Below are 15,571 nucleotides of genomic sequence, written 5' to 3' on the forward strand. Positions count from 1 at the left end.
TGTTCCTCCAGAACGAAATTTTTCATGTGTCCCGTGAATTTCATTGTAGTGGGCCTCGACTGTAATTTGGGTCAGTAGCACGCTGCTCAATTTTTTCACTCACGAACTTTTTGAACAAATCAGCCACACAGGAACGCGTCTGTATATGCCGACGCTTATTTTATGTGGCGATGAAGGTGCGAACAGTCATGAATGACATAAATTGTGAGACATTTTGGTGTGGCGATGGGCATGTCACACTTGCCGGTATGAACACTGATTGTCATGAGTCGCTCCTCGGTCACTAATTGCGGTAGGTTGTGCGATCCCTGTTCAGTTGCTGGTGCGAATGCACACCAACTCTCTCCATGCAGCTACCACTGCCCTTCCGCCAGACATGGCAATTACAAATGGGGCAGCTTTCATTCATTTACATCTGATAAAACAACCGTGCTGCCATCATCACCTGGAGTCCACGATGGGGCGACGCCTGCACCTGCTGCTGATGCGTCTCCTGCAGCGCCATCCTGAAGCGAGAGTTCAGTCAGGCGTTGCAAGTCCTCGCTGCTGCAGGACAAGGATGCTGGCGCACTCATCTGCGGTGGCTGCTCGGTGCCGCTTCTCCGGGCCTGAAAGGAAAAATTGTCATCCACCGGACTAGCGCGAAGCTGCAAAAGAAACCCATATGAATTTTTTAGAAAGAAAGCTTTGCAGTTGAAACAAAATTCGTCCTGGTTCGGCGATTGAACCTGGGCCCTACACCTTTCTGGGGCAGTCGTTCTACCACCTGAGAGCGACCACCCCAGGCCTGCATAGAAAAAAACAAGCAGACAATCTGCATGGTCGAATGCCGTTGTACCGAAGCTGCATCCAAAGTGAAAAAGAACACTCATTACAGTCACCAAGGGGATTTGTACTTGGCAGGAACTGCTTGAATGGACATCCCAAATAACAGATTCACACAAAAAAATATGCATCTTTATTCCACAAGTGGCGAGCAAAGCTTGTCAACGCATCGCTGCGTACACATACACTTACATGTGACCTGGTTAGTCTGTATTTCAATCACTGTCGTGTTGTCACTACATGTAGACAAAAGTGTTGTCAGCACATACACCAAACCTCCATTCCTTGGCAACTTCAACTGAGGTTGACTGCCCTTTTGATTAAGGCAGGGGTTCTCAAAACTTCTGGCCTTGGGCAACCCCACTAGCTTTCCCAAAGTGCCCTGGAACCCCTACCGTCTCCCTCTTTCCACCAATCTGCTTATACACAAACTCCCATATAAGGAATCAATAAAGCATACAGGCAACGGAAAAGAGGAAAGGGGGGTGCAGGGTCTCCCCTTTGGATCCGTGCACTAGCGTGTGAGCGAGAAACTAACCAAAGTCGCACTGCGGCCATGTCTGCCTGTGGCCTCCATTATTTACGGTTCAGAGTCTTATCTTTAATCTCAAAAGCTGGCACTCCTGGTGAGGAACATGGAGAAATTTTTTTTCTTTTTTCAAGCTGCTTCATGCACCACAAAGCAGTGTGTGGCAACAGTTCGAAGCACTACGTGCCTTAAACGTTGTCTTCACAGAAACGAAGTGTCGGACGTACCAAAGACTATTTTATTTTTTTGCAAACAAATGTGCCCTGTCACCTGTGCTACGGAATGGTCTTCATTATTCTGATTGCAAAGCCATGCCTAAATCAGCAGCAGCAGCAGTAGCCCTGCGTGCATCGATGCATTTGTCGGGCATTTTTATTACAGGTAAAGATGAAAATGGTGCAGTACGGCAGCAAACCTGCTTGTATTGAAAGATCACCGTGCCGACACTCAAACCCGAGCCCCAAATGATGCGTGAACCAACCCCACGTGTCCGTTACAATATGGCATTTAAATGGCCAGTATCGTTATCCATCAGCCACAAAAATCAACCAGGCAGACACCGCTAAGTTTGGAAATGGCTCTCAGTTTACAGAATTTGCGACCTGATTCCCACTTAAGTGTTACAAACTGTCCTGACAAGTACGAATTAAAAGCACACAGCGTGGCCACTAAGGGCCTGGAAATTGCGCAGTGACGATGCTTACGCACCACTGCCAAGCGAGTTTCTCTCTGACTATGAATAACATTGTCTCTCTCTTTCTGACTATCGTGTGTGGACGTGGTGAGTAATAGTTTCGTTAAATCTAAAATGCAATGAAAATTTCTTCTCTAAATTGGTAAATTAAAAATTATGGGGTTCTACGTGCCAAAATCACGACATGATTATGAGGCACATCGTAGTGGGGTACTCCGGAAATTTGGACTATCTGGGGTTCTTTAACGTGCACCTAAATTTAAGTACATGGGTGTTTTTGCATTTCACCCCCATCGAAATTCAGCCGCAATGGCCAGGATTCAATCCCGCGACCTCGTGCTCAGCAGCCCAATACCATAACCACTGAGCAACCACGGCGGGTTAAATTGGGAAATTGTTGAAGTGAATGGGCAAAAATGAGATGAGCTTGGATTCTTTCTGAATGCTCGTGAAACCAGAAAATTCTGTTCTGGAACCCCGTTTGAGAACCCCTGGGTTAAGCAAGGGTTTCTTTGCAACAGTCCTCATCCGACACTTCCCTTGTTTCATTGCTGGCCTTGTAGGCGCGCTGTTGTGGGTGGAGTTGGTGCCGTTTGCGGCCACAAATACCATGGAATCTCATTGATACGATTGTGCATAATACATTTTTGGAATAATAGGTTTTTCTTTTCTTTTCCTGGCCATAGGAGCCATGTACAGACAATGACCAATTTTCTGGAAGCCCGATTTTTCGGACATGCCCAATAATTTGTATGCCTTCGCAGCACCAACGTACCCCATGAAGTCAATGTATAAGAATGTCTGAAATTTCGGACGCAAAAGCCCTTCGCCACCCGATTTTCCGGACATTTTGTAATTAGCGCAGGTTCAAAACGGCGTTATCGAAGCCACCTCCACGACCATTTTGATTATCTTGCCCCCTCAAACAGGCGCTCTAGCACGCAGATTCGCTGGCAGCCGCCATCGCACCGTGGTAACGCTAGGCCTACCTGCTTAGATGCTCGCTACCAAGCTTTACGCTGTTCAGTGCCGTGGTTTTCTGTGCAAGAATTTGCTGCTGTCAGCAATGGTGCTGACTCCAACTTCGTCATCCTCACCAATGGCTTCGAACATCAGAAAGCACAATGCGTTGCATAATGCTGGGTCGCAAAAGTGAGCTTGGCCTCAATACAGGGCCGGTATTTTGTAGCGATGCCTTTAAAGTAATAATGCCTTTTCGTGCTTATCGTGCTTTGTCAGTGGTCAGAGCGACGGGCTGCTCGCGTTATCAACGCTGATATCGTGAGCGGACCGTCGCTCTGACCACTGACAAAGCGCGATAAGCGTGAAAAGGCATTATTACTTTAAAGGCATCGCTACAAAATACCGGCCCAGCACTGTTACGCGGTGAAGCATACAAAGAGTAGGAAGGGGCAATTGTTACGGGACACAGTATGTATTCCTTAATTATATACGCGTGCACCCGTCATCTCCTGTCATAGTATGAACACCAATACGCCTAATAGTGTACTGGCAGGCCTTTGGAGCTATTTCGGACATGCCTGTGGCGATTTGAGCCTTTGGAGGCAGTAAAAGTCATACATTAGTTTTTTTCGCACTGCCTGATTTTTCAGACAATTTCGCGGACGCTAGGGAGACTGAAAAATAGGACGTTGACTTTATTTTCATACGGTTATTTCAATTGTGTTTTCATTGGAGGAAAAATACAAGCGGCGCGCCCCCGGTGGTAAAACACTGCTGCAGCAGTGCGGCCACACCGAGTGGCAGTTAACCGCTGCTCAGTTCAGTGAGGAAATGGCGGCTTCTTTTTTGAACTTACAGAACTTTTTTACGGGCACTGAAAAGAAGTAAGTTCAGCACAAGCTGATGAGATATTTCAACGTTGCTGAATAAAAGTGCATTCACTGCGGTTTGTGTGGCATTGAGTGATGCAGTTAAAGATAGCACCACTCTATGCGACAAGGACCTTTGCTATTGAGTTTGTCATCGAGTACGCCTATTTTCATACTTTTTGGAGCTTGTTTTGGATAATACGATTTTCAGATGATACATTTTATTTTCTGATTCCCGCGAAGATCGTATCAACAAGATTCCACTGCACTGGCAACAACAGACATTGACTCACCTGATACGATGTCACTATTGAACAAGAAAGAAAACGAAGAAACGCTAGACATGCAGGACACACACAACCAGCTCAACATGCATGACAAACATACAAATGTAGCCCTGACAAGTCATTGGCTTGGCTTGTTCCACAGTCACGCAGTCAATACGCACAGACAGTGAGTACTGGATTGACTAGGCTATACTAAATTAGGTTTCGAAGAGGTGCTGGCCAATCTATCCATACAAACACATCAGACTTTCGGCTCAACTCTGGGGCTGAATTAGCGTGTGATCGTGCAGACAGAGTCTGAATTATTGAATGCCGTGCTGTAAGTCGTTTCAAATTTCAGTCGTCCTTATAGTACATACATATACGGGGCGAGTGGCAGTGCTCTGAAGCTGTCGAAATTAGCGGTCAGCAACTATATAATTGTACACGCTATCATTCAAAAAAAAAGAAAAAAAAAAAACTAAGTAAAAAATGTTATTGAGCCTTTGTAAGAAAAACGCAAGCGCGATGCCTTCAGCAGCCCGTTTTGATGGCCCGTTCGAAGCTCGCCATGCTGATACATGGCACGTGAACAATGCTTAATTACAAAATGCACCCTTTCCACAGTCATTATTATGCAAGAGTGCAATCAATCTGATCACATAGGCTTGGCATGTTGGCTTGTCAACAGCAGGCCAGCCAAGGTAAGCCAGTGGCCAAGACACAGATAACGTAAAGATGTGACACACATAACAGAAAATGGCCGCAGAGATGATCAGAGGGCTAGGGGTGCTGGCAGTTTTCAGCATTCGGTATTCTGCGTCATTTCCGGCGAACGGTAAAGGTGGCGTTTTTTGTTAAATTTCAGGATAAGAAATATCTTTTCTTGCGAGCTTCTAGTGAGATCCACTCATATTTCAAATGTAAGATTTCACATGAAGGCTGCTTCATATCTATGCTATCTGAAAGTGCACGTTTTACACGGTCCAAGATTACGTTTGAGATTTTACGACAGTTTTGGAACTCAAATCGCGGAACAAGCACAGCGATAAAAAGATATCACTGCATGCTGCAGCATCATTACCTTGGTGGTTGTGTTTGTAGCTCCCTGCACCACAAGAGAAGTGGCTTGCCGCTGGGAGCCCCACGACGGGTCGGTCCCCAGACCGGCTGGCTCACTCCACTCATCATTGCCCAGCGACTCAGCTGCACAAACACACGAAAAAAAGTGGTGGCCACTTTTTACCTTCTAGTAGGCTAGATTGCTAGCATGTGCTGGGTGCTACTTGTAAAAGGTTTTCTAATTTGCATTTTCCCATTTGCATTTCATAAAAACTGTTGCTGGGATTTGTTTTGCAAATCTGAAACCAGGACCAGCATTCATCACATATACAAATCAACTTGCGTGCGTGTGCGTTCAATGTTCAGCAATTCGACTCTGGTATTCTATTTTTCGGTACATTCAATCCCAACTAAAGATCTCGGCTGGTGCCGATACGTTTATATGGGATCAAACTTATGGCATTTCGATCCTGAAATTAGCTTTTGCCGAATAATTAGAACTTGGCTGGTCATCACACACGTGCCCAACCGCAATGGTGACCCGCAGTGGTGGCTCGAATAGCAGCAGCGTTCATTCTGGCAGCGCTTCGAGTACAGTGAATGTGTCAACAAAACGTTATTTCCCATCAAAAACAACTATTTACGCTCTGTTCCCGGAAAATTGCAAAACTAGAATGGTAGCTCACAATGAATTCTCGTAGTATTAACCCAACTTTAACGAGCGCCTTTTGCTTGGCGGGGCAATCTTATGTGAAACCAAAACCTAAACACATTTGCAAAAGACTAATACCTTTTGCAAATGCGTTTAGGTTTTTTGCAAATGACTAATGTCTCAATATAGTGAACTTCAGGGAACTGCAGTAAATCGTTCGTTATTCTGAAAGGTTGCTATAGTGAAAGCCCCAAGATTAACCATTCCGCCCATCAACCCATCAGTTCATAAGCCATCACTATTTGAGCCATCCACTAAAACGTCGCTATTGGCTATTGGCCCGCGCTGTTGCTTTTTTCCATAGATTCTACTGTAACGCACCCCTGAAGCACGGTGTAAGAGTGACGCACGCAACACAAATGCTGAGAAAAGCACTGACAAAAAGGAAGCTTCATGTCGCCTCCAAAGTGCAATCTTTCTTGTTTGTTTTTCCCATTCCTTGCCGTGGACACTGCAACTGTCTCACTCAAGACGGGCACCTGAACTATTCCAAAGCGCAAGCGCGTGTAAACGACAACATCCGGAAAGTGCAAAGTGCGACCGTGTAAGATAAGAAGTCAGCCGGGGATTTCTGAAAAGTTTGTTAATGTGGTGTTCGTAGTAACGAGGTTTTAATGTATGTTGTTCTCACTAATTTGAGCATGTGGGCATTGCATCAAAATAAAATCATTGTTGTAGTCAGTGTTTTGTGCGATTCTGTTCTTGCCTTTTTTTTTTAATACTTGTGCCGCGCTGCTAATAGCCTCAGTAAAGCATGAAAAAACTATGGCAAGGGCGAGCAACGGTATGGCAATGAAGTACAGTCAAACCCACTTATAACAATATCAGATACATATAATGATCTATCGGTTATAACGACCACATTACAGTGAACTTACGATTTTCCAACCCTCTCTATGAAAACTGCCTTCCAGATATAACGAACGTTTTACTTTTTAAATCGCCGTACTGCTACAACGAACGTTTTGAGCTCGGTCACGGTAAAAAGAGGGCATACACGAGGTGCCATAGCTCGGAAGCGCGGAAGCACGGCCAAACTGGGTGCACGGCAGGAGGCACGGCAGCGCGCACTCCACTCCAGTCCAACCGTGACGATGATACAGCCTTCGAGATGAGCCAGCTACCGCCTCATGCAGATTTCGGAAGGCGCGAAGAACGTCACAGGTGGTCATGCGTTTTTAAGGCATGCCTCCAGGGAGGAGGCGCACAGCATAAACAGCATGGTGCGGGGCGTGCGCTGGCGCGATGTTGGATGCCCCGACGGCGTGACTTTCATTTTAGTGCAATTGTCTGTGGGGCACCATGTGCATTACGTCTGCTTCAACGATTCGCAACGGCCATCTATATCTTTCCACCATGGGAACAACGGCCCCTCAAGCGTTCCAGTCGACGTGGCCCTATCAACACCTCCTAGACAGAGGTGTTGGCCCTACGCGCACTGAGTCGGCGAGAATGCTGCACCACACGTTGCCGCCACGCAATGTTGCACTGGATTGGCGGTTACTATGCCACTATCAGAAGATCAAAGTTCGGCGGCACTTCGTTTACGCATTGCCAACTGCTGAAAATGGTTCGTGGTGACGTTTTACCTTTCGAACATCACATTTTTTTTCGCTCGAAGCGACGCGAGATTTTATGGCGCTTGTGTGGCTGACACGCAGTCGTAGTGCCAAGACCACGATGTCCGAGACCTTCGCAGAATGGCGGCATCCCGCAGTAGTTACCGAAGTTTACGCTCCAGCCAACTAGAACCCTTCGCTCTTGTGTGCAGAATACATTCATATGCCACTGGCAGTAAAATATGTCGCAAGCTCTCGAATAAAACATGGCGGCTGCACTTGCAGTTTCGAAAGTGACAGGTGACCAGAAGTGGGCGCCGTTTCGAAAGAGCTACACGATGCCGGATTTCGTCCTTTAGATGGACATTCCTAACGGGAGTTTGCACCTAGGTGTGGGAACACATGAGGAACGAAAATGACACTGAAAATCTCGTTTTCGGATCAAAGTGCTGCCGAATTGTAACTGCTGACGACAGCTTCAGTAAGGTTAATTTTTAAGCGTTTTTAAGGGCGAGTTCATATATGAGAAACTACTGATATAATGACCACTTTTTGTGGTACAGTCGCCGAACGATTTTTTCATACTCCGAAAATTCAGACTTGTTGGATATTCCGGAGTTCATAAATGCACCGTCAGGGTTCCCATAGAACGAATGCATTTTCGCGACCGATTTTTTGGACGAATTTAGGCTCCTAAGTTCGATTTTCCGGACTAAATTGCTCGTTCCCCGCCACACTACCCGATCATGGAGGCCGCCACGTTGGATTTTCCACTGGCTTGCCCAGGCTTGGCTTCCAGTGGCCTGCTGTATAGCCTCCAAGATTGGGAGCGCACGACAGCACGCACCATCCTCCTGTCTTGGAGGCCATACCCGCTCTTCCTTAACTGACAAAATGATCGAAGGGACGGCACTTTTCTTTTATTCGGTCAGCACTATCATCATAATTACTTTGCGAAATCCGTTTTTATTCTGTTTTTGTAAGTTTCGTTGCTATTTTGCACATGGTGTGCGCACCTCGGAGACGTGTGCGGCTTCGCATTTGTGTGATCGGCGCCACCTCCTCTGCCTTCGCGAGAGCCAAGTAGTGTGAAGCGTAGCCTCCGCGATCAGCTCTGGCAGTGTGCCATTTCTGAGCCGTTACAGAGTTGGCAAGATTACACTTCTCCGCTAAGCTACGTGCCGAATGGGAATGAATCAATGAAATCAACTTTATTCAAGGTCCTGCCAAATGGGAAGGCTGGAGCGAATGACGCGCTGCCGGAGATGATCTCGGAGGACACGTGCAAAGTAACTGGGCTCGTTTCTTCGATCTCAGTGGCGATCCGGGGACGCTCTTGTTGACAGTATGCGGAGACGATGTCAGTCTTGCGCAAATCCAAGCAAATCTGATCACCTCCAAGCGTAGTACGAGGCAGAAAGATATTTTTATGCCACTCTAAGCCTAACAAATTTTCTTTTTTTGGGTGAACGAGTTTTTCGCACTGTTTTATTTTTCGGACTATTTTTCGGTCCCCCCAAAGTCCGGAAAATCGGTCGGCGACTGTATATCGTGTTCGTTATAAACGGGTTCGACTTAGTAACAGACATGCAAAGTTGTGCTTGTATTTTGAACTGGCCAGATAGCAGTGTCAAATCAAGGTTATACAACATGTTATTCATTCGACCCTCATTAATTTGGAAAATTTGATAATTTGGAGTTGTCTTTTGAGCCTGGCAGGGGCTGTATGCATTAAATAATGACATTAAACTCTTGTCAATTTGGGCGTACTTGGCCCCACACCGGTTAATTCGGACAACCATTGGAGCACAGCGAGCGCAAAGCCACGCAAATGTGCAATGCAAAAGAGCAAAAGCGGCCCCCGCGGCCTGTCGAAATGAAGCGACGGAGTCCACATCCCCATAGTCATCAGCAGTAACTGTATAGGAATGACAGAAATGCTGAACGTTTTGTGTCCATTTGTGCGTTCATGCATTTACTGTCGCCATGATATCACGTTGGCCACATCTGCCTTCAGTACTACGTTGTCGCCATACCTGATTGCGTCTATGACGACTGCGGTTTCGTCCGCTGAGGTTACAGCGAAGAGTTTCATTTCGATTAAGTATGGGCGTTCGCCGCGTGGCTTCAGACTGCGTAGTCAACATCCCTGATCGCGTCAATAACGACCACAGTTTCGTTCACAGAGGTTGCTGCAAACACTAGTTTCTTTTTGGCACAGTGCGCGCGTTAGCCGCGTGCCTTCAGAACTGCGCACTCAACATGCATGATCACGTTCATGGCTACTGCAATTCCATCTGCAGCGGTTGAGGTGTGCATGAGTTCTGCTTCGACTCAGTGCAATGCGCACACAATGTCAGAAACACAGCAGAAGCTGTCGAGGACGAAGACCGATTCTACCGCGGCCTTCACACTGGCATCAAACCCGTGGCTACATTGCGATGAACGGTCAATCTGTTTGTCGACCAGCTCACTGGCGACAAAATAATCGCTATGAGGGAGCTGTAGTAAAAAAAAGCCCTGCTCGGATGTAGACGCGGGTCTCATACCACGGCCAAAAGGGTCGCACTACGAAGGAAGTCGAGAGGCCCTCGCCGCTGCGAGCGCTGATCAGTCACGAGATGATGAAAATTGCCACTTCTGCACTAATTTTGTGCGAAATAGAAGCAAGGGTTGCGAATTTATTCCGTAAATAAAAGTGGATTGGTGTAGAAAGCATTTATTTATTGTTTTCCTGATGCCCTCGATAATTCAACATTTGGTTATTTGAGCCATTCTTTTTTTACGATTCAGTAAGATCCAAATTAACAATGTTTTACTGCATTCCCAGAAGCATGACTTTTGGCTAGGCATACCATCATTCCTCTGTGGTGCTGGATATGTGAGAGGGATGTCAGCTCCTGGCACTAGGGCTGCCAAGTGGTCCATGGTCTTCTCCACCTCGGCCATGGGAGGCCGCTGCTCGGCATGTTTAGACCAGCAGCTGCGAAAAGCATAAAGCTCAGGCACAAAATGACTCGGCAAGGCCAGAAAAACAAGTGGTAGCACGATTTGAGTTACCTTGGCACAGTCCTACAAAAACGTACAAGGCATATTAAAGACCGATTGTACTGCTAATGTCATCTGGGGCCGGAGAAACAAGTTTCAAAGGAAGTATCATTTTATTGCGGTTAACAAGCTTTGGGAACTTTCACGCACCTTGCAGGAGACTATCTTTCCAACTAACCAGTTTCCCACCAAATAGGGTCAGTTGGTTGTCTATGGTCTAATGCAATAGCTCTCAAATAGGGGTGCATGATAGCATTCCTGGGGTCACCAAAGCCACCGCATGCTCACCGCGAATTGCAACTTTTATCAAACTCGAGAGCAGATTGTGCGGCTACCTTTTGCAGTGCTACACAAGGTGGCACTTGCCACCACGCTAATCAAAGGTGAAACCACTACCGTCATTGCTGATGCTACTGCTCCTATGACGCCGTACCGACCAGCCATACAATGCCCATTGTATACCGAGAACACTTCCTCTTGGTATTGTTGACAAGATTCATGTAGATGATACTATTACATTAACGTCTGGCATGATGCACACTCTGCCACCACAACGTCAAAGTTACGAGGGTACAAAGATAGTTTCCTGAAGTCTGGGTTTGCAGAAATCAGTGGCAAGCTGCAAAGCATTTTGTGCAGCGAAGTGCTTGCACTAAAGCTCTGTCATGCCAACTGAGCTAGCCTGCTACCTCCAAGAAAAGCAACTAGCCTATCAAGACGAGGACCTTAACTTCTTGAAGTGAAGAAATGGAAGCAGGAGTACCAGAAACTGGATAACCCAAGCAATGTAAGACCACATTATAAGTTTCACATTATAAGATCATATGAGATATTTCATTATAAGATCACATTATTATAAGTTTTAAGTATAAGAACACCAGTTTTATAAGAGGCCACTGATTACCCTTGCTTTATTCGTCGATCAGTAGTGGCACGTCTGCTAGTTCCCCACAAGCTGTGACTGTGACAGCCAGCACATTAGGAGGTGCAGATCTGCAAAATTAGTTTGCTAAATGACTGTTTTGTTGCTTCAGTGCGCTACGTATCATTGGTATCTATGCTGTGTGCCACTGTCAATGTGCCTGCAGACTGTTTTACTTCATGTTGCCACATTCGACCCAAACCGTTTTTGTAGATTTTACTGTACGAAACTTCCTTTTTGTTCCAGCTGGCAAGCTCTTAAGTGGCAGTAAAAGCTAGCTACAACCTTAGCTACCACATAGCTAAAAAGATAGCCTCACACCATCTGCAAAATGCTGATCATGCTTTCATGAAGGAAGCTGGCGGCATCGCCATCAGGAATGGGCGTGTGAAAAAAAGAAAATGGAAAAAAATTCCATGCTCGAATGACACGGTTGCGTGAAGAGTGAGAGAAACTGCATCTCATACGTAAAGCCCGATAACTGAAAAGCTGAAATACACTGGGAAGTTTTAGATGCGAAGAATTAAAGGAACTGCAGCATGCTGTCAAAGTTGTAAACAGCATCAAAGTAAGACCTAAGGCCAGCTGCCTTTCCAAACAAAGTTCTTCACGAAGAGATGGGTTCAGAACACCAGCACCTGCTCCAACAGATGGAGGTGCATTGGCTGTCGTGCGTAAAAGTGCTGGCCAGGGTTTTCGAGCAACGGGATGAAGTGATAATTTTTCAAGCAGAAGACAAGGGGCTGGGAGAGCCTTTCGAAGACCCTTCATTCTTTACTAAGCTTGCCTATCTACGTGACATGTTTAAGCAGCTCAATCACCTCAACTCCAGCCTGCAAACAATTGGGAGTAATGTTGTATCGTCTCGTGACAAAGTGAGGGGCTTCGGTAGGAAACTTCAAGGTTGGCTGGGTCGGGTTGGAAGACATCGTTATTTTCTGTTTAAACTGCCGAGCAAATTTGCAAGATCTGGGACGGTATCTACAGCTGATAAAGAGAGAGTAATGCAACATTTGAGCACACTCAGGTGCCACCCACTGAGTTACTTGCCAAAGTCTGCTCCAGACACATGGCTTGTGGCATCTTTCTAGGCAGATGTAAGCTGCTTCAGTAATGAAAGTGTTGATGCTGAAAATGAGCTGATGGAGTATCTAGGAAATGCTGTAATGAAGGCACTGCTTGCTACCGTGGAGCCCGAAACATTTTGGTTGGGGGTAGCTGGAATGTTTCCCCTGTTCTACGAGGAGGCTGTAAAATTGTTACAGTTTTCAGCAACATATGCATGTAAACATGCATTTTCGAGACTTGCTTACTTGAAAAGCAAGTACAGTCTCCAACCAATAATTCAAACCAGCTCGATTATTTCGACAGCTCCACAACACCACCGCTGGGCATAGACAATGTATACGGACGATCGAAATTTTGGGTACCTTACAGCGCATCATGTGATAATTCAGACTCCGACTGCGCGGCCATGTGCTGATCTGGCCACTGAGTCGAGCAGAGATAGCAATATTTTCGTTTCGCTGTGCGTGGAATGCCATCGCTTATAGATGCCAATGCGTATCACTTTGTTGCGTAGAAAATTGCCGCCAAAAGTGATTGCCTGCTCCAAATTGGAAGGGTGGACGTCATCTCCATGTGATCTACCTTTATGCCACTATCTGTAAATCAGCCAGTGGTGACGTCACATGCGAGGCACCATAGTCCATCCACAACAGGTGGCGCTGCTCCGTTCTTCCATTTTCGTCATTTTCTCATGTACAAAAAAATCTCAGTTCTTCCTATGAGTGACGAATTCATCATTACGAATGCCTAATCTTTCAATTTAGCTCTACTTGATAGTATTTTCCTTTAGTGCACCGTTAGTGTTACCATACTGAAAGTTGCAGTGAGAGTGATGTGAGATTTCCACACACACACACACAAAAAAGTTTTGTGAATGATTCTTCATTTGCATCTTCTTTGTGCACAGAGTCAAGAGCAGTCAACACAACATCGTCACCAGGCACAAGCTGGCACATGGTGGATGAAGTGTGGTACACAGGGGGGAAATACAAAACAAGATAAAGAGAAAAACCCTTCAGGGAGGAGAAGTGTTAGTGTGTGCTTCCCAGTCAAGAGCGATGACATCCCAAGATCCAAACAAATGAATTGCTCTAAGTTTTGTGAAAAACTGTTCATCAACACTTCTTTTTGAGCGAGTTGGTACATCTTAAAATTTTGGGTAACAGCGCAAACAGACGACCACAAGAAGGGAGACACGTACACGCAAGCGCTTGTTCACAACTGTTCAGAGGAGGAAATTTCACACGACAAAAAATTGCCAGCCGCCTGCCTGATCATAGAGTCTGCCACCTTGTAAATTTCTGCACCACTTCTTTTACTTTATTTGTCTCAAGCTTCCAGCACTTTGAGCTGCTAATAAATTCAGGCTCATGCTGGCATCTGCTAGTGTCTCAGTCAATTCGGGTGGTATAGTGACTTATTAGAATAGCATTGGTCATGGATTCAATCCCACAACAAACGTTTCTTCGAATTCAGTCAACAACACCAAATCTCAGAAGACTATTACAGTCAGATGGGTGACAATTTTTATCTCTACTGCAACAGGTTGCACTGAACTGTGGAAATACCTTGGCTTAGCACAGAGCAATATAGTAAATGCGAGCATTACTTACGTAACCATCAGTTCCTCCAGAACGGTGGGACAGCCACGGATTAGTGGAGGCCTCTTTCCTGTGCGGCATTGACAAAGACCAAGTTGAACTTTCCTTATAAAATACTAGCTCAAAACTGCTGTTGCCTCAGAAACAACACAGGTGACCACTAAAGGCTCTCATTACGAAGGAAGCACTTCATCTCAGTAAGCCCAGATTGGTGTAGCCAGTGATGGAGTAGTCCATATGTGATGGAAATTGTATCTGTGCAAACTTAGCTGCTGGTCACTAATCACTGCTATGAAAATTATTCTTTCAAAAGTTCATAATAAACTTGTCTGGTCCAGGTACAGTAGAACCCCGCTGTTACATTCCCGGGTGCTGCGTTTTCCTGGCTGTTACGTCGTTTTCGGCCGATCCCGGCACAACTCCCATAGAACCCAATGCATTGGTAACCCCGCTGTTACGTCGCAACTGTGGGACCGTTCCCGCATCATACGTTGCGAACTGCCACACCGCGCCGGCCCGAGCGGCCATTTTGACTTTTCATGTTGCTTGGCTTGGTTGCTTGACGATGGCATTGGCCGCCCAAAGTGTCGGGGGCGACAGTTATTACGTATTTTCGGTTTTCCGTCAGCAAAAGTATGGCCCTTGAGATCCGTGTTTGCTATCTAAAGATGGTGTCTATGACGCGTTGCGGCCCTAAAATTGGTTTTGGCTCATAGATGTTCCGCATAAAGTCCAAGGGCGATAACGCCGTCGCCGCGCGCCGCATGCTGTAGGAGTGAAAGCGTGCGAGGTGAGCCGACGAATGCGGCGCGCCTTCTTCCGTTGCGCTCAAGGCACCGGCGAGGGAGCGAGGGGGGAGTGATACCTGGCAGCGTTGTGCTCTGGCTTCAACTGCGTACTACGCGGCGGCGCGCGTGCCGTATCTTGAAAGCGATCTGCGTTGGGGGCAAAGTCTACGCAGTGTAGGTGCGTCGGCGGCTCGTAGCATTGTGCGTGCTGTGTGTTCTCTTTGCGTTGAAGTGATAGACAACAGCACGAAGGTCACTTCGCTCGCTTCTGCAGCGGCGCTTAAATTCCTCACCCCAGCGTTTGACAGCGCGTGTCCGCCCTCATCGAGTGAGATGTGTTCATGTTTACCTGTGGGCGCTGGCACCATGTTTGTTAATTAGTTAATAAGCGAATGTTTACAAGTTTATACGGACGATAAAACTACTATTCTTACTTTGTATAGCTCATCGCAATCGATAGATACTTCGGCTGTCGGGCGAAACTACTTTTTGTCACACGTAAGAATTAAAATAATATTGTGTGCAGTTCAACAATACTCCCATTTCTCAATTTTTCCTGTTTCCCGGCGCTTGCGTTTCCCGGCTCTTACGTTCTTTTTTTACGGTCCCGTGAAAAACGTAACAGCGGGGTTCTACTGTAGCATGTTAAAAAGAATGAAGGATTC

At 46.3% G+C, this 15,571-nt stretch overlaps 1 protein-coding gene across 1 annotated transcript in view; it reads right to left on the bottom strand.

Moving 5' to 3' along the window:
* LOC119461765 (mitogen-activated protein kinase kinase kinase 7) overlaps positions 1-15,571 on the bottom strand; it is a 72,757-nt gene that overhangs the window by 22,811 nt on the left and 34,375 nt on the right. Inside the window, exons 8-11 of the mRNA XM_037723144.2 lie at positions 14,131-14,188; positions 10,335-10,462; positions 5,231-5,352; positions 446-608 (exon numbers count right to left, since the gene is read on the bottom strand). Coding sequence (XP_037579072.1) covers positions 446-608; positions 5,231-5,352; positions 10,335-10,462; positions 14,131-14,188 — 471 coding nt within the window. The remainder of the gene's footprint in view (positions 1-445; positions 609-5,230; positions 5,353-10,334; positions 10,463-14,130; positions 14,189-15,571) is intronic.

Source organism: Dermacentor silvarum, chromosome 8 (genome assembly GCF_013339745.2).
Source record: "Dermacentor silvarum isolate Dsil-2018 chromosome 8, BIME_Dsil_1.4, whole genome shotgun sequence".
Classification (NCBI taxonomy): Eukaryota; Metazoa; Arthropoda; class Arachnida; order Ixodida; family Ixodidae; genus Dermacentor; species Dermacentor silvarum.